At 42.4% G+C, this 26,924-nt stretch overlaps 1 protein-coding gene across 3 annotated transcripts in view; it reads right to left on the bottom strand.

The window, feature by feature from the left end:
• Positions 1-26,924, bottom strand: part of dnmt3bb.1 (DNA (cytosine-5-)-methyltransferase 3 beta, duplicate b.1) — a 70,302-nt gene that overhangs the window by 30,983 nt on the left and 12,395 nt on the right. For all 3 annotated transcript variants that reach the window (XM_048241551.1, XM_048241550.1, XM_048241552.1), the window contains exons 3-6: positions 7,824-8,019; positions 5,567-5,649; positions 4,250-4,408; positions 842-1,009 (exon numbers count right to left, since the gene is read on the bottom strand). In XM_048241551.1, the coding sequence (XP_048097508.1) occupies positions 842-1,009; positions 4,250-4,408; positions 5,567-5,649; positions 7,824-8,019 (606 nt within the window). The remainder of the gene's footprint in view (positions 1-841; positions 1,010-4,249; positions 4,409-5,566; positions 5,650-7,823; positions 8,020-26,924) is intronic.

Here is a 26,924-nt window from a genome sequence, read left to right on the forward strand (position 1 = left end):
CAGCCATGCAGCTGGAAGGAATGAACGACACAGACATCCTCCACGGCCGATTCCAGTTCATAATGGAGGAATATACTTTCTTCAGAAGTGTAGGGCCTACCGTGAAAACTTGATGGGAATTGTCGTTGATTAGGTTCATGTCACATACAAATGGTAAGTTAAAACATCTTAACGTTAGTTACGTTACCTAACTTAATTGTATGTTAAACAAAGGCATTAGAAGAACACTTTGTTTATCTAATTGGTTGATTTGGCCTGTCAATAACCAAAAAAGGTGGTGATAGACAGATGGTTTATCCAATCAGCTAACCAGTATTTCCGCCCCTTCCCAAAAGTTCTTCAATGACAAATTCCCAGATGGATATGCGGAGCAAATCCATCTGGCGGAGTCAGGTTATGCAGTTAGGACTGTGATGTAAAAGTTCCACCATGTGCTTCTACCTGTGGGCGTATCACAGGTGATATTCACTAATTAGCTGATCTATCTACCTGGAGAGTTGTGCTAAATAGAATCAGCTAATTTAAAGAATGGTTGGGGGGCGCTATGGTGCAACTGGCTACAGCTCCCATACCATATTTGGGTCGAAGTGCGTACGGGGAACAGGGTTCAAGTCTGACCCGGTTCCACCCAATCTCTCTCTCCTACTCACCTCCTGTCAGTCTCTCACTATCCTAGCACAATAAAGGCAAAAAGGCTCCAAAACACTTACACTACAAATTATTCTTTACATTTTATACTTTTACTTACTATACTTTTACTATAAATTCAACAATAGTTGGAAGAAATAAGTGGTAAGACTTCTACACCTGTGGTTAGGATGGGCTGTTAGGTGGTGGGTACCTTGTACTCGGGCTGGCTGGTGACTTCGGTGGAGCCCAGGGAGGGGGCGGCGGAGGTGGATGTGGCGCTGCTCTGGGCAGAGTCCTTAGAGTCCTGCTCCAGCAGCTCCAGTGAGGGGCTCTCAGGGACCCCTGACGGCACCACGGTGGGCTCACTGCAGGCAGATGTCTGTGTGCAAAAACAGAAAGAGGGCCCTAGTTTGAATGATGGGTAAAGTCTTCAGTCCAAGTGCAAAGTACAAAGTCTTAAGTTTAACTAAAGCCTTTTTAATAACTAGGCAAAATTAGTCCTCTAATTTAACACTATGGGCCCTATTTTGACCCAGCGCAAAGTGTATTCTTATCACGACGCAAAGCGTATTCTTATCCTACACTCGAATTTCTTGGCATGCACATCTCTTTTATTGAACAATGCGCTCAGGGGTGTGGCAATTAACAACCTAAGGTGTGGTCTGGCACTGCCACACCCCTGATTACGCCACTGACAGCTGAAGATGCACTGTCATGAGATGTAAGCAGCAACTCCTCTGTAGGATAAATGTCCTTAGGTTTTTTATTCAGTCATTCGAACATTATTGGAGTAAGTGTTGCTTTTTTTAGGTTATGTTTTCGATGGTAACACATTGTCAGCCAATAGTGAAAGTAATTAACTGTGTATAATTGTTTTGTCATTGACTATGACACCACAGTGAAGTTAGTTTCACTTTGCCTATAGGTTCAAATAATAGACGAGTGCAGATGCGTGTAGGCTATACTCTACTAGGTTTTAGTAAAACATGGTTTAGTAGAACACCTATTTCATACGGCGGTCTGCCCTGCAAGCAGATTCCTTCAAATACGCCGCTGATCAAAATACCGATGCGATTAAAATACTGATGTGCTGTTTGAAGTTGTGCTGCTTTCTGTTAAAAGGAATGACAGATGTCATTTTACTGGTTTAAAGGATGTTACGCACAAAACACACACTACCGTTTGCCTTGCCTTGGTTACATATTGGAACCGGGTTTCGGTGCCCAACCCTACTTTTGGGTGGCATTGTTTTGGCATTGTTGCACCACTTTTCATCACTGGGCCACCGTGTGAAAATTGGGATTAAAGAATGTGTGTAGGTGTAACAATTTGTACACGCATTTTTCCTGAGAAAGTCCTGAAAGTGACTAATCAAAACACTGAAACAAACCCTGGATCAATATAAAACAATTGCTCCAAGGGACAATACCACATTTTGGTGTAAATTTAATAAATCTAATAGCCTGATTTTGTCATACTCTGATACTGCTCCATTGGGCTGTGATTATGAGGTGTGTTTTAATCAAAACCAAACTTAGTACATGCACCTCTGAGCCCATCGGTAGGACGCTCAAGAAATTTGGTGATCTTTGACCTCTAGGGGGCTCTGTAATTGACAAAAATGCATTTTGGCCAGTAGTTGCTGATGTGCATTATTCTGCATTGGAAGTCAATGGCAGCCCATAGAACCGTCTGGTAAAAAGTTATACAATTTGGCACACTGATTGGGGACAGCCCAATAATTAATTTCACCAAGTTTCATGCCGGCTCCTCCAATGCTCTAGCGCCACCAACAGGCCAAAGTTGGACGTGTGTTCACGGACGTAATTTTTGACTCGTTGACCCGAATGTGAAAATCATTGGAATCCTTGGGCCAAGCCGAGTTCAAAACACCCTATGACGTCAATTTTTGACCTCTGTGTTTAAATCACAGCAAGTGTGATCATATCTCAGTCAATCTTTTATTTTTGATGTGAAACTGATGACAGCAAGTTCCATCCAGTTCATTCTAATGTGTGCGTGCAAGGGTGGGGCCCGAGGGGTGGGATGGGCAGGGGCCGATTCTTGGCCGGTGGGCTGGTTGGGGGAGGGCGGCGACACTCAACCCTGGTTCAGCCCACAAAAATCAGTTATGTTTTTGATGTGAAACTTGACCTTGTAACTCAGCCAATCTTGGGTTGTATGGCATGGAACTTGCTGTGACTGCTTAAGGCTATATGTCTGATGCAACGGCATTGACTTACATGGCAAATCTGGCCTGCTGAGCTGGCCTGCTTGGCCCCCTCATTGCTGCTTGCAGCTATATTTTGCATTGATATTTGTACTCGATGTGAATGTACAGGTTACGATAAATAATTATAAAAAATCTTGAGTTATTTGATTCACTTTTGCAATGACATGCTATCTGATATCGCCGGATTACAGCGACTACGCTAAGCTAAAGCTAACCGGGCCGTTTCTAGATTAGGACAATGGCTGTGTCGGCTGTAAAACGCTTTGGCTCACTCATCCAACTCTAGGGACTGCGGGGAGTGACCCAATTTCACCTAGGGGTGGCGTATTCCTTTAAATGTAATTTACAAAGACATCGTACCATACTGAAAGCTAATATTTTGTCACTAGCGCCCTACATCTGTCCTCAAACACCACTCTGGTTCGGGAACTTCCCGACCTCAAATGTTGTGGGCGGGGCTAAGTTCGGCTGGCATCCAGGCTGTAAATCTAATGTAATAAATCGACTTTGACAGCATATCTGTGAGCCACCTGAGACACAGGTGTGTGTGCAACTGCAAGTATAGTGTATGTTTAGTGTGTTTGTGCATTTCCTGTGTACATATACTGTATGTCTGTCTAAGCATTATGAGCATTAGCGAAAGAAAAGAGAAAGTGTAAAAAAAAACAAAAAAAGTATGTGTATGAGAGAGAGAGAGAGAGACTCCCGGTGTGTGTTGAGTCAGTGTCAGAGAGCTGTCAGAGGAGTCACAAGACCCTCCACCACTCAATCAGCACCACAAGCGAAACTGGAAACCACACACACACCCCTTAAAACACAGAGAAACACTACCAGCACCGTAATCAGCCCTCAAGCCTGAGCAGGCAAGCAGGTCAGTATAGGATGAGGGCTTATAGAGGTTCTGTTTGTTGTTTTGTTTCGAAAAACAACCACATTCCACATCTGTCCTGGTGTTAATCTCGTTGTGTGATTGACAACTCTCCAATCCCCAGCACCCTCTGCTGCAGCACCTCCAGGCTTGGAGACAGAGGAAGCCCTGTGGTAGCTATGTTAGGGAGAGCTTCCTCTCTGGAACTGGTTTAACTCTTAGGTTGCCATTAATTTAGCTAGACATTGCACAAGAATGATGATGTAAGTTAGCCAAGCATGCGTGAAAATTAGCAACCTCTTCATTATGATTATTATATGATGTTCATTATGATGATGGTCATTTAGCACATTTTTTTCCCCAACATCACACAACACAGTCCAAATTAGGATTAGTAAATGTACAACAATGTCTTTGGTGTGTGTGTGTGTGTGTGTGTGTGTGTGTGTGTGTGTGTGCTTGTCTGCTTGTGTATGTGTGCGTGTGTGGAGGTGATATTTCTCTGCGTGATGTCTCACCAGAGGGCTGCTGCGGTCAGCCTTGCTGGCCGGCTGGCGGCCTCTGTCTCTGCTGCGGGGCTTGCTGAGGGGCGTCAGGCCAGCCTGGAAGATGGTCCTGGGGGGTGGCCGCTGCCTCAGGCTGGACGCACAGCCTGGAAGCACACGTGCCTTCTCCTCCTAGGACCAGACAGGAGGGCACAGGAACATTACAAATGTGCATACACACCACTGGAACAAATGCACATACACACCACTGGAACAAATGCGCATACACACCACTGGAACAAATGCACATACACACCACTGGAACAAATGCACATACACACCACTCATACCTACATATACACACCACACATACATACCGCAGATACACGTACACACCACAAATACACACACCACATATTCAAATACACATCACAAATATACATACACATCCACACCACAAACACAAATACACACCGTAAATACTCATACACACTGCACAGATACATACACACCACACATACACACCACAAATCCACACCGCAAATACATATACACCACAAATACACATAGACACACATACACACCACAATTACACACCGCAAATACATAGACACCACACATACACAGATACATATACACCACAAATACACATAGACACACATACACAGCACAAATACACATCCACACCACACACACACATACACAACACAAATACACATACATACCACAGATACATGTACACACTGCATATACACACACACACCACACATACACATACACTGCAAATACACACACACCTTTTCTGACAAAGCTAGAATGACTGATACATTACTGTTACAGGCCAGGAAAATGGGATTTTAAAGTTAACTGCCAGAAACAACATCATGACTACAAGTTATTCACAAACAACCTCAATTGGACAAACAAAAGCACCAGACAATGATAGACCCAATCTGTGTATTCAAAGCCATGTACCAATTACAGACCCTGAACCTGTTTGTCTGACCACCTTGATACAGGCACTCATTCATTGTGTGGCATTGCCTGGATTTGTAGCTAAAGAACTACAACTATGGCTGCAATGGCAGCGAGTCAAGTTTCTGCTTATGTAATCTAAGACCTGGTGTTCAGAGACAGAGATTTCAAGACATGCCCTACCATCCAGTAACCTCCTCTGGCATTGTCGACCTTTCCTGCATGCCCCACAGTATCTGCTGCGTCTAATGGTACTGGCTACATCTAATTGCATAAGCTCCATGTCCCTTTTCTCTCCATTATTTAACCTGTTGTGGTTTCGGGTGGGGGCTCTGGGAAGACCACCACCCAGAGGGTATGCAGAGATTGCTGTACCTCGCTACAGGAGGACTCGTCTTCTGATACGGAGCGCTTGCGGATTCTCTTCCTACTGGCTGACAGCTGGTTCACGTCTGCGTCTGTGTAGGGGGGGAGGAAGTCCATGAGATTATGAGAGACAGGGAGGCACAGGTGACAGGTGGGATTAGATAACAGAGACCTTGACCGTGTCCAAGATGGTGTGTGTGTACATGTGTGTCTGTAACTTATTCTGTGTATGTGTGTGCGTTCATGTGTGTGTGTTTGTGTGTGTGTGTGTGTGTGTTTGTGTGTGTGTGTTTGTGTATGCCTCTGTGTGTAAGTATGTGAGTGCATTTGTGTTTGTCTATGTCTCTGTGTGTATGTGTGTGTGTGTGTGTGTGTGTGTGTGTGTGTGTGTGTGTGTGTGTGAGGGTGTGTGTGTGTGTGTGTGTACTAGTCTGTGGGTAGAGAGAAGAACTGAATCTGCTGCAGTTCAGCTCAAGCATGAATGAGGTCTGGCATTCTAGGGAGAGACTGAGTGTGCACATGTGGATATGTGGATGCTTGTTTGAGCCGTCGCATAAACCCAGATGGGTTCAGAAAGTATTTTTGTTAGCGTGCGTTGCTGTCAGTGTGTGTGAGTGTGTGTGTATGTGTGCGCGCGTCTGTGTGTGTGTGTGTGTGTGTGTATGCATCTGTGTGTGTGTGTGTGTGTGTGTGTGTGTGTGTGTGTGTGTGTGTGTGTGTGTGTGTGTGTAGGAGCACATGTGCCTCATGCAGAAACCCATAAAACTACATTTGAAAGCAATATAATTTTAGACCACTGCACGCGAATGTACTTAACAGAATGGCAAGAGCATTTTCCATCAAACCAACCATGCATGCACAACAGAACTCATATTCTACAAAATGATTTGAACCCTGAAACCCCGAACCCTGCTTATAACTTAGAAACATAACTGTAAGTAAATCTGTAGTACATCTGTAACTTTCTTGATTTCCTTCAGTGTGGTACAATGGTCAGAGTGTGTCCAAAGACCAAACATGTTTTTCAGCCTGACTGTTCTGCAGGGAGAGTATGGTTGTGTAAAAGTGAGGTTGTGTGAGAAAGGAGACGCCAGGCCTTGTAGCAGGCAGTGAAGAGACTGACGATCTGGCTGAGGGGGTGTCTGGTGGCAGCCTTGAGGATGGAGGAGAGATTAGAAAATGCTGAAAGGGAATGAACGTGAGGGCTCCCAGCTCTGCAGAGCGCCTCCCTAAAATACTGAAGCCCACAGCAATAACACTCTGAATCAAAGTGACCTCTGTCCAGCTGCAATGCTTTCACATAATCCAGCATTGACCAACATTAACCTACAGGCCTCCTAATTATATAGTGAGGACCATACATATATGTGTTTTCTAAATTAATTTACTTTAGAAACACTATGGCAGTGAACACTGGCAGAGCCTCAGGTGAAGTAACCAATGGTGCTGCAGTTGAAGGCTAAGTCAGTTAAATGTTTCCAATGAACAGATCTGATATTCCCTTTATTTTTCAATTTAACATCATTGAAAATATCCACAATCTTTTACCTTTTCACATTCATTTTACATATAATGTTGCTTTCAGGTGCATACCTAGCAGAACGGTTAAATTAAAATGCAAATGGAGATGGAAAAGCTGAAATAAGGAGTCTCCACTTTTCGCCTTCGCCTATTTTGCAGACTTCAAGTTACAAAAGTGAATAACTAGCCATTGAAATAGCCTAATAATACAAGCAGAAGCTTGTGTTACTTTGTACATTTGCAGTGCCGTCTGTATGTTTGCTTTCATTTCAGTGACCAAACCCTTTCTTAAGCATACAGGTTGTCTCAAGTGTCTTTAAGTCTTAAGCAAATTAGTGAACCATGTAAACACAGTAATCTGATATGAGCCACTTTGAAGTTTCAGCGATTAAAAAGTGAAAATTACAACAGCAAATTAACACAAGTGACAACAGTGGTATAAGCAGGACACTGGATTCATATTGATTTTTAAACTATTACATTGGTCTTTAATGTCATTACATTGGTGGTGTGTAGGTGTAGTTGATTGCCTCTCACTTTAAAGAAGCACTATGCAGGTCTGGTTATTCCTTCGCTGTTACTGGGTTTTTGCCGGATTTGGGCTCGCATTTTTCACTACACAGCTCCCCCTGCAGCTTCGGAATACGTGCTAACTAGCAGAGGTCAGGGCATTGCATTAGTGCTATTATGTTCAGCCGGACATAGAGAGAGTGTGTGTATGTGTGTGTGTCGGTGTGCAGGTTACCCGCAGGTGAGGCAGCGCCTCCGTTCTGCTTTGGGCTGAAGGGCGAGGGGGGTTCTGCGCCTCCGTTCTGCTTTGGGCTGAAGGGCGAGGGGGGTTCTGCGGCCGTCAGAGGACTGCTCTCGCTTGTCATCTTCAGGCCGCTGTCATTCTCCGTGGACAGTCCATCCACAGCCAGTGCGTCTCCATTCACCGCAGCCTGAGGGACACAGAGTCTTTCAGTGAAAGTCTTTCTGTAATGCGTAGCTTATAACCTAGGACCTAAATGCACGATAGTTAGGCAAACAAGGTAAACTTTGAAACAAACAGGAATCTTAATGTACAAACTAGGATTACAAGAACAAGAAACAAGCAACATCATAGCATGTGGACACGACCACAAGAACAAGCAAACACAACAGGTGGACACAAAGCCAAAACCAAAACAGTAAACCTCAAACCGTGGTACGCAATGAGCCATCCCATTGGTCACGGCACAGTGGAGGCCACTGTAAGAAATCCAAAAATGGCTTCATCAAATGATCCAGCACAAACAATGAGCAATAATACAAAATGCTATTGGCCAACATTACACCTTCATTCCACGTGGTTTGATCTGAACAGGCTGCTGCAGGTATCTGAGGGACATGCAACATTAGTGCTGCATCAAGAGTGGCATTCCATCGGTCATCGCTGCTAGTAGCTGCCTCATCTCTTCTTTCCACTTAAAAAAAGAATATTTATTGTACAGTACTGTGGAAAAGTGTTAGGCACCTATAGGATTTGTTGTTTTAGCAATGCTATGAAGACCATATATGCTTATTTTTCATTGTCTTGAAGACAGACAGAATAAAAAAAGCACTAGAAAATTTCTGATTCAGGCTCTAGTCTTTTGCATCTATTTAACTGGTTATTTTTTGCAGTGTTATAATGACCAATCTCACGGGAAGCTGAATCCAGTTGGTACTGATACTGGTACTGGTGCTGGCTCTGACACATCGGTATCAGAAGTATGAAGGAGATGACGACACTTTGACAGATCAAAGATCTCATTGAAAAGCTACAGCTGGAAGGGTTCATTGCTCATCTAAAGTGGAAAAGGCAAGGCCAAAGATTTCTAAAGAGCCTTGGTGAGGCAGGCTGACACTGTATTCCCACCTGAGAGGTCACTAGAGATGTCAGCAGCTGATCTTGAGACCCCCATCATAGCTGGATCTACCAGCAGCTTCTGGCAGGCCAGGCATGCCCGTCAGTGCTAGAGTGACCTGGGTAGGGAATGACAGCTCAAGTCAAGAGCTTCCCCCTTGGGTAACTGGTCATTATAACACTGCTAAAACAAAAAATTCAATGGCAGCTTGAGATTGAAATTGGACTGGTATCAGAACAAAACGAAATGTTGTGTATTAAATACTGTGTACATATTTCCTGTGTTCTCTTGTCATATTCTAATTAAGAGTGAGAGTGAGAAATAAACAATATGGTCCTTATGGCATTACTGAAGTAAAACATGTAAGGTGCCTAAGACTTTTGCACAGTACATGTATGGCAAGGTTACAGGCCATCTGTCAGCAAGCATGATAACTGCATGCCTGTTCGCTTTAGGGATCGACCGATATGGTTTTTTCAGGGCCGATACCGATATCAATTATTACCAAAACAGGAGGCCGATAACTGATATGTAAAACCGATATGTCCGTTGTCAAAAAGGGGGGTAGATAGTAAAGGCTATATGCTGCAAAAATTTAATTAAAAATCATTTAATTATGCAAACTTTTCCTTCTTCTTTTGATACACAATTGTCTATCAACTTGCATCACCTTGCAAGTGTAAATCCTGTGTATCATGTTAATCCAAGAGCTGAGTGATAGCAATTATTTTCATAGAGTAGGCCTGCACAATGGGCTATGTGCTTGTTAAGGGACCTGTCACAAAGAGGATGCTTTGCCATCGTGTGTGTGAGTGCACGAGAGAGGGAGAGGGAGGGGAAGAGATGCATGCGTGATGGCAAGTGTTACGGTTGAATAGTTTAACAAAACAGTTTTAAAATAGTTCTTAGGCTATTTAAGCATGCAATTTGTATCCATGTGTAGGCTATAAGCTGCACTTTTGAGAGCCTAAAAGGCACGTTAATAGCCAGCTCATGACGCGATTTTGTTCAGGTCGGATTAAATTACGGTTGGCTCTGGGTGCATGTAGACTTTTCTGACAGTCCGTTTCAAAAAGCAGCAATTAGACTTTTTGACATTCGCTATCGCATAATTTAGGACTTGTCTGTACTATGTCCGCCGAGGTGTCGCGTTATTCACAATTAACGAACGAGGTGGAGGCAGAGAACTACCGACGCGCAGCACCCGAGTTTGTAGGCTAACTAGTAAACAGCATACCATTAACGTGCATCAATCGGGAATTCGCTAAATGAAGGAAGTGGGTGCTTTACTTATTGATGCGGATCAAAGAGACAATAGCTTACAAAGTGGTGTTTTTGTAACTTCAGTGTAGATGATTGTGATTCACTGCAACTTCAGCAATGTAGGCTACCTTTCTTACCTTCGAAAAATAGCTCCGTAGGCTACAGCTGAAGCCCAGTTTGCCTCAGTGAGAATCCTAAACTTTGTCTGTGTTCAGTCTTCGATCCTGATTGGCTGCATTCATGCTAACTAACAAATCAGACGGTGTAGTGGGCAGGACAATGCTCTTGACCACAGAGTAGCAAATGCAGGGGAGTGAGAGGCGGCTTTACAGACAAAATAGCGCGTTTCATTTCAATATCGGCTTATCGGGTGGAAAAAATGACCGATACCGATTATTATAAAAATGCTAAATATCGGCCCTAATAATCAGCCAGGCCGATAATTGGTCGACCCCTAGTTCGCTTAAAGGATGAAGCTTAGGGTTGGGTATCGTTTGGGTTTTATCCGATACCGGTGCTAAATTGATACTTTTAAAACGGTGCCGGTGCCAAAACGGTTCCTGAACCGGTACTTTGTTTTTACAATAAAATGGTCTAAAGCATGAATTGCTTTTTTTGTTATTGATAAGACAAATTTGAACATGAAATTGAACTGTTTTATTCAATTTACTATCAATATCCCATTGCTTCTACGCATAATATGTTTAAATGTTAAAACAGCTTGCCATGGATGCACACACAATGCTCTGCTTTCAAGTTTATCCAGTGTAGGCGGCTTGCCATAAGGTATGTTAAAACCGCTTGCCATGGAACTGCCAGGTCATGGACAACGCCATTTGCAAGCAACCTAATCTAATGTCAGGGACTCTGTCTCTGCTTTCAAGTTCATTCAGTGTGTTCCCAAATGCTTCAAGAAATTTGATGTCTTCCCCCATAACACGCAATAGTTTTAAACATGTTATATATGCAGGTGTTGAAGTGTTTAGATTCCCAGCACTAGTAGGCATTTTAACAGCAACTAGCCTATGCACTAACAGGCCTGTCAGCTGAGCAGCTTAATTAGTGATAACGTACGGAGATGGTTCGTTGACAGCTCAGTGTTATCAATGCAGAGGTATGTAACCTACATATTTATGTTTTTGCCAGCTAACTTTTAGCATGATCTTCATATTCATTGTGATGCTATATGGGTCTCATGCACATGAAAGATTAATGTCATGTCATTATGTTCCGAACGCATAATGAAATAAATTAAATAAAGTTCTGAAATAAAGTTTTCACATTACAACTTTGCTGATAACATTTCAAATAAATGTCAGTTAGCACATTAGCAAGGTTATTGTGTAAAGTATACTGTTGATGTTGTTTCTTAGCCTTTTGCTTGTGTGTAGGCCTAGTTAGCTCGTGATATTGCTTTAAAGTAAACTACTTGGGCTCATGCAAACTGTCAAACACTGTCCACTAGCCTATGTGGTGCACCCCTCTGGTTTAAGCTTATACATCTAGTGTTATTTTAGCTAACTGTATCTGAATGTTGCTATCAGAGCAAGACGTTAGACGTGCGGTGATGCCTCGTATTAAAACAAAAAAATTACTTAAGTGGCACCGAAATGAGGCACCGAAATCCACGTTGTTAATCGGTGTAGTTACTAACGTTTGCGTCGGCACCGGTGCCTTATTAGAACCGTGTTTCGGTGCCCAACCCTAATGAAGCTATACATTTTTTTTCTGATTTTAACATGTAAATGAAGCATTCTGGTGTACTCTGAGGAATTTAAGTAGGGCTGTATCTTTACAGATTAAAATTACCGTATTTTCCGGACTATAAATTGCACCGGAGTATAAATTGCATCAGTCAAAAAATGTGTCATTAAGAGGAAAAAAACATATATATAAATATATATATATATGTTGCACCTGAGTCGCAGGACCAGCCAAACTATGAAAAAAGTGTGATTTATAATCCGGAAAATATGGTACATAGGCCTAACAGCTGTTTTGAGTTAAGGCTATGTTTAGCCTAATTGAAAAACTTGATGATGGAGAAGACATTTTCAGACCTGCCAACCTTGAAGAAATTTCTGGAGTACCACCTCAAGCCTCATTTTGTTTAAAAGCCTAATCATGGTCTGTGAAAAACACTGGTGTTGATGGAGGGACTGTGGATATGTTGTCCATTTTCATATATTTGGTCTCTATTCTATCATGTCTGGTTTATTATTACCTCTTTTTAATCCATTATTATTTGATATTTCTTTTGTGAAGAAATACATCTATCCTTCATTATGGTGATAATAACATAAAGTAGGCCAGACCAGTGGTGGAATGTAACGAAGTACAAATACTTCGTTACTGTACTTAAGTAAATATTCCACGTATTTGTACTTTACTTAAGTAGAATTTATAGTGCATACTTTTGACTTTTACTTCGTTACATTTTACAGCAATTATCTGTACTTTTACTCCGCTACATTTTTACAACACCATCGTTCCTTTTTACGATACATTTTATGATCAGATTTTTTTTCTCTCTGACAAACACGTTTGTTTTACCAGGGGGCGGGGTTGCTACCACAGGTTCTGGGCTTCGTGCCCAGCTTCTAAATCTTTGAAACATAAGCTTCTAGTCTAGACCAGGCAAAGCGTGAGCTTGTAGCCATCTGCATTCGGTAGGCTATATTCACCAGACCCATGGCTACACTGGACATGCAACTGTGTTCTGTGCCTTTCTCTGTCTGTTATCTGCAGCGTTAGGGCCTCCTCTCCGATGAGATTGCTCTCCGAGGATCAGCGAAGTTACAGGCTATGCCCATGCTTCTGTCACCACGTCTGATCATTTGCGGCACAAATGAATGGTGGACTATTATAGAACCGCTGGCGGAAAAAAAAGCGTAGCATTTTCCAGATTAGAAAATATTTCAATGTCTATGTCGTCTCGCGCAAGTGAAACTGAACCTAATCATAAAGACACCTTTCTCAGCAACTTTTCTGTTCAATCAGCAGAATTGGCATTACGATCCACCTGGCGTTTCCCTGGTCTACCCGTTAAACTTCAGGCTCTCGTGTTTTGCTGAATGATATACTCATCAGATCACCCTAGTAGATAACCAAATTACAGTCTCTAGAATTGTAGGTCAGAATGTAAACTGGGCCACAGATGGTAAGCACAATTGCATTAGCTTAAAACTATCTAGTCGAATATAGCCTAACCTAAAACTAGCTTAATTAAAATGCCACAGCCCATACTATTTTTTTTTTTTTAGAATATAGATATTAAGAGAATAAATCATTATGCAAATACTTTTACTTTTTAATACTTAAAGTACATTTAAAAGCAGGTACTTTTTTACTTTTACTTAAGTAGGGTTGTCATTGTGGTACTTTTACTTTTACTAAAGTAAATATTTCTCTGTGTATTTGTACTTTTACTTAAGTACTGAGATTCAGTACTTCCTCCACCACTGGGCCAGACCAAAGTTTTCTAGAAAAGGAACGTTTTTCTCGCGTATTGATAAGCAGTTTGCTTTTCCGATGATTGGAGCAATTATTGAGAATAGATCATCTTTATTTGTTTTATTTAAAAACTGAAACTAACGCTGTAATCATGGTGCAGTGCTTCGCTCCTGAATGCAATCATGTTTCGATCTGTAGTTATTTTCCCCTCTTGAAATGGATTTATTCTCGTTTTCAAAGAAAACGCCGGTTCTCCCCTACTCTTGCATTGTATAACACAAATGGAATGTTGAAACATTGCACTCCCCAACACACAGGCGAAAGGTCGGGTTTGCTTCATCTTTTGATGATAAGTTTAGAAGTTTTGTTAAGAAAACCTTGAATCCATGTCATAAGATGGTCCCTCACATAACACATCACAACATTACACACTATGTGCACACACATGTGCAGGCCAGTGTTTCACAGATTTTTTTATTTTTATTTTTTGTGGTGATGGCGGTGACAAGCTCAAACCCGCGGTAGGCGTCACATGACCACGGTATTCCGCTAATGTGGTTTCCGTCCCAGCCCTATCTGACATGAATCCTAAGAGGGACAGTCTCGGCTGGCTTTAGTACAGGGACTTACCCCAAGGCTTCAGACTACCCAGAACACTCATGGTCACAACATCCTTAACCAATAACAAGACTGTTCCAAGCAAAACAATGTCATTAAGTACCACTCAAAACAGTGTGTTAATGTGTGTTATTGACTTGAATGGGAAATGGGAAACAATAATGACCGCTGTCAATGGCAACAGAGTTTGTGCTTCTAATTCAGGTCTTTCATATCACTCCGCAACTACTGGAACTTCATTCAAAAGTGAAAAGCGATCAGCTGTGTTCAAGAATGTTTGATTCAAGTTCAGTGTGTGTTGTAGCGAACTATTTGTTTCTTAGCAAAAGCCACGATGAACGGTAACAAATAGGCTATAGCCCAGGCTATTTAGGCTAAATAGTCGTATTGTGGGGAGTTTATTGGTTTCGTTTTGGCAAGTAGCCATGTAATAAGCGGGATAATGTATAGAAAGGCAGTCATTATTGGGAAAATAAGTCCCTTCAGGGCGGAACAAGACCCCTCCGCTGCGCTGCACATCCATCAGATTATGATTCCTGCGAGCATAAATATGGTGTAATGTGTCATGTGGAATCTATTCTGAATAGGTACAGAATTTGTCTATATTCTGTGGGTCATTCCACGTCAGTTCAACCAGGGCCCACGCACTTAGGTCTCAATTCAGACTTGTGAGGTCTGCTGTTCAGACCCTGAAGGGATTTATTTTCTGTTTATTGCTTTTTGTGAGAGTGTTTCTACTTATCTCAGTAAGGAAAATAAATCAAGAGCCTATGTTGAGTACAAATATGTCTTCTTAAGGCTTAAACAGAGCCCAGCCAAAAACTCCAATAACATTTGTATCAACTTTGAGGGACAGCTATGACCATGCAGGATTATCCAGACCAAATGTGATGATTTTGCTACATACTATTCCTATTTATGTACCAGCATGCAAAATTTGAGCCTCCTACATGGTTTAGTTCTCTTGCTGTGGGCTTGTGAACTTTGACAAAAAAAAAAAAGGCCGAACAAAATCGACACCCCCTCCCCTGTGAAACTGGCTGTATCTTGGAAAGTATTGATCTTACATAAGAGTAATTTTACAGTGTGTCTCCTGGGTAACATAGGTACACCTGGTAATTTTTTCAGAATTTTTTGAGACCTAAGTGCGTGGGCCCTGGTTGAATTGACGTGGAATGACCCGTGTTGATTTTGAGAGTCCGCTCTCACCAACTAGGCCTTCCTATTTAAGCTAAACTGCAACAGTTTGGCAACAAATTGCACTATTTTGGAACAATAAGCTGATAACTAATTATACCAGTATGATCATTAGGAGCCGACACAAGTCTCAACATGCATGGCACAGCATGGCTTTTATTTGCACTGTATTCCAGTGCCTGGCAACGTCTAGGAAAGCATAACAGCCTGTCTCCTATGCTGCGTGAATGAATTAGTTCATTGCACAGACAAGTATGAGCAGCAGTCTCGCCCTCACCCCTCTGCTCTCTAACTTCCTGAAGAGTCTCATAGAATCAGGTGACGATTTACATGTACATCACTGAAGACAGGTCTGAATAAACACTGTGACAAAGCTGCTGAAGAAACACCTGCTGCCCTTTGTGGGAATCACAAAGAAGAGCCATTAGTGGGGAGTTAAAAGCCAGCTGGATTTGCTTTTGTGTGTGGTAAATATTGTGATATAACCTCACTGGGCCTGGTGGGTTTAGAAAGACAGGCAATGAATATATATGAAAAACACGATAGGTTTTGGCAAGGAGATTCCTCAACACATATTTAATTACCACTCCCTATCTCATCCCCCTTCTCTCTCTCTGTCTGTCTGTCTCTCTCTCTCTCTCTCTCTCTCTCTGCCTTTGCCTGGCTGCTGAGAGACCACAGGGATGAATGCCTTGCCAGCATCGACCATGTTACAACATGATGAACAACAGTACAAAATGTTAACATTTTGTAGCATTCAGCAAACAAATTCTGCTCTACTACAGCAGACAAGTGGTTGGCCAATCCGCTGTTCTCACTGCAGCCCGAGGGGCTTGAACACACCAAGACCATCTCACTATTCAAATCACATGCTACGGCGTCGCGTCCAGAAGTTTGTTGTGCCAGCCAGGTTTAATCTGTATTCAGTACCCCCGGCACTACTTTGTGCAAAGGCACAGGGGTGCAAGTTGCGGCATGCAATGTGAAAGTAGCTGCGGAGGTGTGACGAGTGTCTCCACACATTTGTGGTGCAGCAGGCAGGACGGGAGGGATGATAGGCTAGAGGAGTGAGAGTGGTGTGAGGGGTGATGGGCAAGATGGATCCCAGGCCAGCCGGCAGAGCGCGGTGCCGAGAGAAGGGGGCTCATTCTTGGGAAACAATGCAGGCCGCTGTCACATGGACCGGGAATCTTCCGCTGGAATGCCAGACATCATTCACGCCGCAGCTGTGCTGCAGCTACACGGTCAGTCAGCACTGCCAGAGTAGACCGATGCATGAGCATACACACACACACACACACAGATACACACTCTTTCACCATCACAGGCACGCTCGCACACACACAAACACACACGCACACACACACACACACACACACACTCATTCACTTACACTATGGAGTCCCCGTTCTTGTTAGTACAGGCATGAAGACAGACAAATAAGTCATTTTAATAGAAATAAATAAATATATAAATATTTAAATAATAAATAATTAAATGTTGTACAAGTGCTTTTCCCTTCAAGATTATGACTGCTATTGGTAGGGAGCACTCTTTGTTTAAGCCTACTCTTCCTCTGACTGTCATTGTTTCTGCATGCATTCCCTTAGTTTCACAAGACTCTGAAGACATGCCGCTCTTAACCACATCGGCAACAGGGAGCGCAAGCCAGTATGGTCAAACGAGACAGAAAAAGAGAGAGACGGAGAGAAAAATGATAGAGCAGGAGGGAAAGAGTGAGAGAACAACAGGGCGGAGTGGGGGGCAGGGTTGGAGGGGAGCATAGCAGAGCAGCAGCCGAAAGAGAGAACTCTGATGAAAGAATGAAAGAAAAGAAAAGACTTGGCCTGAGGGAGGGGTGAGTACGCCCCCCTCATTAGAAAGACCTGAGCGAACCCCATCATCCACCCTCTGCTACCCCAACCCCTGCACTCGCCACAATCCCCCTCAGCCACAACCCCTGCACTGCCCCCAAGCCCCATTCCCTCTCCCTCATAGCCTAGACAGGCACACCGCTGCGCTCACAGCCCTCATGCCCCTCCCTGCCCACACATCGGCGTGGACTCAGTCACCCCGCAGCCCAGCCCAGCCCAGCCATCCTGTCCCTCAGAGTGGCCGGGGTGGTTGGAGATGTGGGTGGGGGCCATGTGGATGTCTGGTCCCAGGCCCCTTTACCGAGCCCCTCCACTTACCACAGGACCCTGCACACCTCCCAACACACTTACCACAGGACCCTGCACACCTCCCAACACACTTACAACAGGACCCTGCACACCTCCCAACACACTTACAACAGGACCCTGCACACCTCCCATTTTTTATCAGCTCCTCACGACCGCTAGCTGTCCATTCCATAAGTACAGTGTAAAAAAACTGGTCTCTGTAGGCAGCCCAGGCTCTGAAAACTGGAAATAAACAAAGTGTGGGCAGCCTGTCCCCCAAAAAAAACCATGTGTGGAGCTTCACTGATACTGACGGGAGGGTTGAGCTACCACTCACTGGTGTGTTTCGTTTGGTCCTTGGTTTAAATATAATGTACGTTGTTTTGGACAAAAGCGCCTGCTAATGAATTGAAATATAATCATTGTTAAGACACATGGTCTACACAGAGGCATGAAACTAAATAAAATATGTTGTGCGGGACAATACATTCTGGAAGCACATTAGTGCCAAATTACATAACGTGGAAGCACCTCCAACTAATCTTAAATCCATACTTTTACAGCAAACAGAACATAAACTTTGCATTCACTGTATTCTGCTGCAGAATTCTGCACTAAATACTTTCCTTGAACATCTGAATAATGCTACTATATTGGTTAGACTACAAAATGTATTTTCCAAGAACTTGTACCACAGCTACAGGTGAATGAGGTTCATGGTAAGGCTATACAACCAACTTAATGCGGTTTAAAGCTGTTTTAAGAGGTTATATTTCTTCATTCAGCTGAGGTTAACAGTGGTGGTCTTTTGATAAATGAGTCATTAAACCGGTTTGGCAGAGAGATTATATCATGGTTGATGTCGCATGCCTAATCGGAAAACAAACCACTGGTGAAATGTCTCCGAATGCACACACAAGTAAAAAACAGAAAGACAGGCATACAGATCTATAGTGTCACTTCAACTTTACATCTCAAGCTCTGGGGAGAGAGAATCCAGTTACAGGTACAGTACTGTAGGTGTTCATAGATGGGAAGTTTCTGATCAAAAGTGTCTAACACACTAAACGATCAGAGTGCTTTTCAGCGAAAGCATTTTTTAAATTATGATTGCACTCCTTCACTCTTCATCTAAAACATTCTTTAGTACACATTCCCTCTTCACGCCCCCACACACACGTGCACCCCCTCTAGTTGGGGTGTGTGTGGTGTGGGGGTGTGTGTGTGAGTGGGCGAGGACGTGCCACTAATGTACAGAACAGGGGTGAACCAGTTTAGAGGGTCATTCAGTCCTGCTCCTCGCCTTTGTCCCTCCCCCCAAACCCCCCCTTGTCCTCTCCTCTCTCCTCCTCATGCAGCTCACTGCGAGCAGGGCCGAGGGGCCCCATAAGATTCCTCTGAGGGCGGCTTTTGTGAGATTGAGGGACGGAAGAAAGGGAAGTCAGGAGAAACAGAGGCAAAGGCCCAGGTGGCTGAAAATCCCCTCAGCATCACCGCTGTGTGCATACCGTTACACAACACACATATTTTCGCTCTCACACCTTTACATTTACACACACAAATGGTATGCACACACACACACACACACACACACACACACACACACCATATACCATATATGCTTGTATGGGTGATAAATGCAAGCTTCTACTTACATACTCAAATTGCCACAATGCCTTTTAAAGATAAAACACAAAACATGCATAGCATACATAGCAAAAATACAAACACATGCTTGCACAGTCACGCACACTGTACAGAAATATATGCTCCGAGAAATGTCTTTAGAGAATAAATCAATGATGCCTAATCCTCTGCAGTGACCACTGCAAATGTGGAATTGGGATCTGTGCCCAGGCATATCCATGCTAAGGTTACAACTGACACGCATCAGCCACCTCTGCACATACACACACTCATAACTGACAGACACACATACACTCACACTCACACACAGACACACAAATACACACACACACACACACACACACACACACACACACACACACAAACAAATACACACACACACACACACACACACACACACACACAAAACCATTAACCCCTGTAAGTACACATCTGCAGTAAAGAATTAAATCCTCTGCTGCTACCATGTGACAGTTTCATTGCCTAGCAGACACGTTGTGTCCAGGCAGGCGTGAGGGAGTGGCCCTGGGCCAGAGGGAGGGAAACCGACTCCATCTCCTGTCTCAAGGCACTCTGGGAATGCTGATCAGATAAGGGGTAGATTTCTCGAGCTGACATGTGATGTGACGTGACAAACGCCGACAGGAGCCAAAAGAGGAAGTGTGCATCCTTACATCCAAAACAAAGCCTACCACTAACACACCAATAGCATAATCAATTTTGTACAAACCCAAGTTTCAGAAACTGTGTTTTTGGAGTGACAGACAGAAAGAGTGAGAGTGAGAGCGATAGATAGCACAAGAGCGAGATAGGGACAGAGTGAGAGACAGAGGGATAGAGAAAAAGAGTGAGAGAGGGATAGGGAGATAGAAAGAGAGAGAGAGAGAGAGAAAGAAAGAGAGGGAGGAAACTCCCCTCTGCTCGGTCGTTCCCCTTCCACTGCCTGAACCCTCCTCCACTCTGTTGAGTCATCCACAAACACAGCCACCGCAGAGCTGCGCACCTGGGCTCTGAGGTGTGAGTGACTCAGAACAACCAGGCAGTGGTCTCCAGGTGAAGGAGTCTGAACTCTGTTGTGCTGCTCAGCAAATGTGTTGTGTGGTGACAGATCAAAGTAAGGGGGGAAAAGCTTAACGTAAGTCCTTAACCTTTGCAGGAGAGTTCATTGTCTTTTGTGGCCTCTTCACTAACTACTCCTAAAGATACATTCATATACTGTACTTTTGTGAAATTGAACCTATTGACGAGTCAGCAGCGTCAACAAAGCTAGGCAGTTATGAGATGCAGTGTTTCCCACAGAATTGGATTCAATTTGTGGCGGTAGTGTATAGGTCTAATTGAGTGCCTGTCACTTTAAGACGTTTGAGGGAACCCTTGCAATTGTAACACAGTTGAAAGGCTGCTGATGTCAGTGTTGCCAATTTAGCGACTTTGTCGCTAGATTTAGCGACTTTTGTCCGTCTCTGGCGACTAAAAAGTATATCTAGCGACTGATAACAAATCTGGAGAATTTTTCGTGTGTCTGGCGACTTTTGTTTTCTCTATGCATTATCCTTCGGTTTGCCCAGGCTGACTGCAGCAGCAGCTTAAAGCGTGAGAAAAATCTTCTCGCAAAGATGCCAAACTCTGTTTCGTTGTTGAAACGTCAGAAAAACTCCCCTCTCATGCCTGTTTCGTTAGTGAATTATATCGCGAATTTGCCCAAAGCGTTGCCCCATGATTATAAAAGCAATGACTGGCCTATATAGTATCAACCCATTTTATTACAAGGAAGTAGATGTTCTATAGATCTAAGCTCAGACAATGCTCATTGGAAGGTGCAGCAACTTCGGCTGAAATTAAACTTCGGCTACAGAAAGTAAAGTGTAGCCTATCAATAAATATACAAGTATATTAAATCAAATATATTTAAACTAGGCTCTTAAAGCTGCCTATATGAGTAGGAGAGTAAAAGGGAATTGAAGGGCCATTACCGTTTGTTTTTGTTTTGGGGGGAAAAAAAAGACGTGCTGACGTAATTAATATGCAAATTAGCGTGTGACGTCATCTAGCGACATTTAGCGACTTTTGGAGCTGGCTTTAGCTACTTTTCATTCGAAATAAATGTTAAATGTTAATTCATATTAACTGACATGAACCCTACATGAAACATAACTGTCTAGCCGCGAGAGAGCGCTCTCAAATGCACAAGTTCTGTGCACTTTCAGTCAGAGATTAGGTAGGCTATGCCTGAAGCACATGTGCATACCTAAAGCCTCAAATTATGGCCGGGATTCTATTTATAGCCGGGTCTCAGATTCGGACCAATAAAGGCCAGTAATAATTTTGTTTCAATTTAACTCATAAAAGAGCTCTTCTTAATATTTTATATTTTTGGTTGGTTTAATATTGTTGCCAATGAAAAGTCATTGTCTTACACCACGAGTCTCCAACACGTTGCTCTCAAGCTACCAGTTGCATGCCGCCCCCTTCTGAGCTTGCCAGAGGCTGAAGCAGTAACCTACATTTAAACACAATTGTTGCTGCCAGGCATCAGCCTACGAATTTTATAAAAAAGTAAACCATGCAGAAATAAAAAAATAACTAAATTTAGGCTATCGTAGACCTCTTTGGTTATACGGAATAAGGTTTCCATGTCAGCACAACACACTTCCATTAATTTAAATGAAAGCGGATGCCTTATCTCGCAATAAGCGGATGGAAACCCTTTCATGAACCATCAAATACCCCACAGATTTCAGTGGTCATCAGTCCCGATATTTAGCAATATCAAACAGTACAAGCCATGCCCCAAATAAAGGTGCTGTGCTTTGCGCAGCCTAATTAAAATACCCATAATTTGAGAATTTACGATAGTCTGTCTCCTAAACATTCCTCAGTCGTTATCTAGACATGCATGAAAACATTTTAAAACAAAACTCACTGCCATGTAGGCTAATACTTGATCACTGTTTTGCTACTAATTATCTTTCACATAATGAATATGCACACTAGAAAGTGAAAGTAGGCCTACAATGCGCTCCGTGTCTGTATCTGTCTGTTTACGTCCGCAATCGATTATAACGTTCCTCAAATGGAGAGCACATCCATGTTCTCTCGCGTTATAGGCTGTCATGCTTCTGTGTTCGCAATATTCCTGACGGTTCCTGATTCCTGACGATGCTCTGACAGACCTCTGAAGTTTGCCTACAAAAAAGCTACCATCTATGCCAGGGGTGGCCAACCAGTCCAGCATGAAGAGCCAAAAAAAAAATTCAACACAACTCAAAAGAGCCGCAAAGATATCTGACACATCACAAATTCCCCATCACTGAATGACCTATTACCATGAGAAATGCTCCGATGTAACAACTGATAAGATGCCAATGTGACCGTCAAATGTTCCGTTGAGTGACTCCGTTGAGTGCTTCTCTGACTGACGTCTATGTACCCTACCTTTACCTTGTACTTGGAAAGGTCAGTGCCTTTGGGAAATGTTCAGGTTTGAAGCTTTATGCATCAGTTAAGTCTGGTATACCAAGTGCCAAACTAACGTGTTAAACACGTTTTTAACGGTGTTATTTTGGTTATGTTGAAATATCAACCAGAAGGGTTATGCTAGCCTACAAAAAAGATTAATCCTCCCTTTGAATGTCCGTGTTCCTCTTTCTATTTAGCCTACTCTTAGCATCAGGGGTTTCCTGATTGCAACAGTAGCATTACACCTGGCTAAAGAAACAAACGTTTCTGCTTCTTTATGGGCTAGATTTATATCCATAACACGACAGTAAAATTATTGTAATTTAAACATTGCAGCCTAACTATTGCCAGTACTATCAACTTATGAAAAGCATTTTCATTTACTAGAAAAATAGGCTATTTCAAAGAATAAAAAACTATGAATCCAAGGAGAAGTGAGAACATCAGTTGAGCAGCCGCGAGCCGCACGAGAGGAGGCAAAGAGCCCATATAAGGAGATCACCTGTTAAATTCTCGTGCAGGCCAGGGAGACGACGAATTGGGAGATGCAGACGTTTTCCTGAACGCACTTTTGTCTTCAACCTTCGAGTAGATATTATAATGTTACGTGAAGGCAGCACAATTAGATTTTTGCTACCCCAGAGCTAACTTGCGACTTGTTAGCAAGTTAGAGAAATCAAGTTAGACTCCAGAGGTCTATGATGGTCGGACGTGACAAACTCGCGTGCAGAAGACTCCTAGCTCCTACCAGAAAATGCAGTCTAGATTTGGCGCCCAGTGAAACCAAGTGAAACGTTGTGTGGGTATGAAGGATTGTGCCACCACGAAAACCCAGAGAAGGTACATTAACATTTTGGTAATTTGCTAACGTTCTTGCATATTTTTAGACTCAATATATCATTGAACAATCTGACGAAGCAGCACATAAAGTTAGCTAGCTAGTTAATGTTAGCTACTTGTAAGTTACATCACTGGCTGTGCCGCTTGTCTAGAAAGCTAACGTTAGACAATTAGCCTGGGTGTTCCCATGCTGCCTTGCGCGCGATTTGATTCACGCTGCTAAGGCAGCCTGGAGACCATGGAGCAAATTTTCGCCTGAGATAGGGAACCAATCACAGAACAGGGGGAAAGCAAGGCGATGATGAGCTATGCACAGGCGCATTTGATAGACATCCGTGGCACCCAATAAACGGATCTGGGCATTTTTTTCAAATACGAGAAAATGAACGTTTGGTTCCCAGACCACGTCTCATTGAGAAGTGGTGGCGCTAGCCAGGCTATTAGACAATTTAACGTTGCTAGCTTACTTTGCCTTATACAGCTTTAGTCTGTATGTTTTGAATGGTGTTAAGCCATGCTGTAGCCAAAATGCACGGAATTTTAAAATGTCTTTGGGATGTCAGTCAAGATGACGAAGCTAACGTTATTGCCACTGGTTTAAACTGGTTCCAGCTCAATGCCACTGAAAAGAGGCTGGTAGCTTCTTAAAAAATTGGAAGACTACGCTAGACCATCAGATCAAATTTCTGAACAAACAGCGTACCAAAATGGTAAGTATATTTTTCCCCACAATATGTTCTCACTTTTGTTTAAATTACAGCATATTGTAACAGGAGTGAAAGGGCATTCTTGTAACCCAGGTAAACTAGGAAGTAGCGTTGCTGCTGTCGAGGGATCGAGAAATAGGCAAGTCAGCATCTGCAGTCATGCAGTCAATAGCATCTGCAGTCATGCAGTCATGCAGTCAATAACTTACCAGTCAACATTTCTTTTGCAATTAATAGAATCTGTAGCATGCAAATCAAACCAGCTATTAGCCTAACTGAAATAAAACCATGATATATCTAGGTATGGTGAAGGGTATGTGATGTGGGGCTATCTATCTATCTTTTAATTACAAAGGCCAAGGGAACTTTATCAGGATGCATAGTCCATTCAATAACTGGCCTTTAAAAATAAAAATCTGCCTGCCTCTATGGGATTTTAACATAGGGGGTTCCTTACTTATGCCTCCTGTATTTTAAGGAATAACATTTATTAATTCTACGATACCTGGTTCATTCACAAAGAATATTGGTGTGTTTAAAGGTTGGATTTTTTCCTCATTTTTAATTGAGGCATTAAGATCAATTTCAACAGATGATTTATTGTATTCCTCTTTTAGTCATTTCAGCCTGGTTGTCTTACCTTATGCACAGTTGATGGTTTTATAAAAGACACCCCTACACCAATAAATAGTTCATGTAGACTGTCACACAATGGTAAGTGGAACATTGGCCACAGCTTGTAACAACTTCATTTTTACCATTCTTTGCGTGGGGATGTGTACACAAGGATGTGTAACCTTGTGTAAGGTTAACTTGGGAATTACAACAGAAAGCAACACGTTTCAGCGAATCAAAATCAATGACTGGAACTGTCAGTTTCAGAGCTATTATTACCACACTGATAGATTGATTTTTGCTTTTTATTTGCAGCCCTACGTTATGCACTGTGGAACGCTCTGCGGATGGACAGCTGTGGAATCCATAAAGGTCAAAGAAGGCTTTTATTCACGAGGGCTGGAGGTTCCAAAACATCCATGAACCTGGGGTAATTTTCTCTTATTTTAAATTATTTCCAATTGTGGTGAGCATTATTGGTGGGCTTTTTTATAAAGTGTAGGCCTCTATTGCACCAAATAATTCAGCCTTTATACAGTTAACGTCAAACTGTGTAGCTACGAAAGCTACAAAATCACATTGTCATAGAAATGATAGAGGCAAATTTCCACTAGGTTTTATGAAGATATTTTACAGATGGGCTGAACATACATCAAAAGTTAAAAAAAAAAGACATGGCCAAAATGATTAACTCACCAACAATATTTGTTGTATGGTGTATACTGTATTTTCTGTATTTTGTTTTTGTTCTTGACAATTGTCAGTGTCTCTTGAGTGATCAGAGCTAAATGTTTTGGGCTAATTTAGATGTGATATTGAGTCATTGTCTTTGATTTACCGGATTGACCCTAAAGCACTCCTACTTGTTTACAAATCACTTAAAGGACAAATCCGGTATTAATTGATCCATAGCTCTGGTTGGAAATCACTGCTGTTCATAGGAAAAAGAAAATGTGGCACAGCCAATTCTGAGTTATGGACAGGGAAGTATAGCCCAGAGCCGTATAGAAGTGCTTTTGGTATTCCTGACCTAATGCAGGGTAGCCGCGGGGTCTTAAAAGTCTTTAAACGGTCTTAAATGTTATGTTCCTTCATTAAGGTCTGAAAAAGTCTTAAATTCTGTTGCCGAAGTCTTAATTTTTTAAACGAAGGTCTGCAAGCAAGGTGAAATGGGGGAAAAACAACTACAATGTGAAAATTCAACAGGGGTTTGCATAACATCAGAGATCATCTAATTTAGTGTTGCACGGTGCACCGATACTACAAAAGTGTCGCAATAGCTATTAGCAGTTGTCACAATACCTAATTTTATTAGTATCAATACTTTTAAGAATGACCGTGTTCTTGTTCGTGTGCACAAGGCATGCTTCTAGTGCCTCCTCCCCAAGCCTGTGGCTGTGCGTCTTTTCTCCTCACATGCGCAGCTGTCGTGCCATAAACAGCGAGACATGGCTGCTAGTTTAGCTTAAGTGATTCTCTTGGTAACACATAATAATAGGCTAATATCAAGTTGATTTGCTCACCTGCACCTCTCAACTTTGTGTTGCTAACCTACCTAGGCTATGAGATGTACGTAGGTCTACTATTGGGTTTAATGTCATTTAGAAATAGGCAGCGCAAACTTTTATACATCTGGAGAGAGCTCCTTGCTAACTAATTCTGCTAGCTCAGGTCATGTGTGTGTGTCATTCGTCATTAGTGCTAAAATCATTATTGAACATGATCCCTTCTATGAACTTGATAGTTTTTTATTTACATTTACTTTATCTAATGACAGACAACAATGAATTGCATCCCACATATCCTTATACATTATGTGCAACTATTATTCACTAGCCTAAAACCGTGAGACTGAAGGCTACAGTAATTACTCACGTATTTCTTAAAGTGACAAGCACTCAATTACACCTAGGCCTACACACCACATTAAAATTTGCCTAGGTGTAATAGTTTAAAAATAAATATTAAGTATTCAAATGACTAAATATGTTTAGCAATTAAGCAGATTAATAGTAAT

Source organism: Alosa alosa, chromosome 4 (genome assembly GCF_017589495.1).
Source record: "Alosa alosa isolate M-15738 ecotype Scorff River chromosome 4, AALO_Geno_1.1, whole genome shotgun sequence".
Lineage (NCBI taxonomy): Eukaryota > Metazoa > Chordata > Actinopteri > Clupeiformes > Clupeidae > Alosa > Alosa alosa.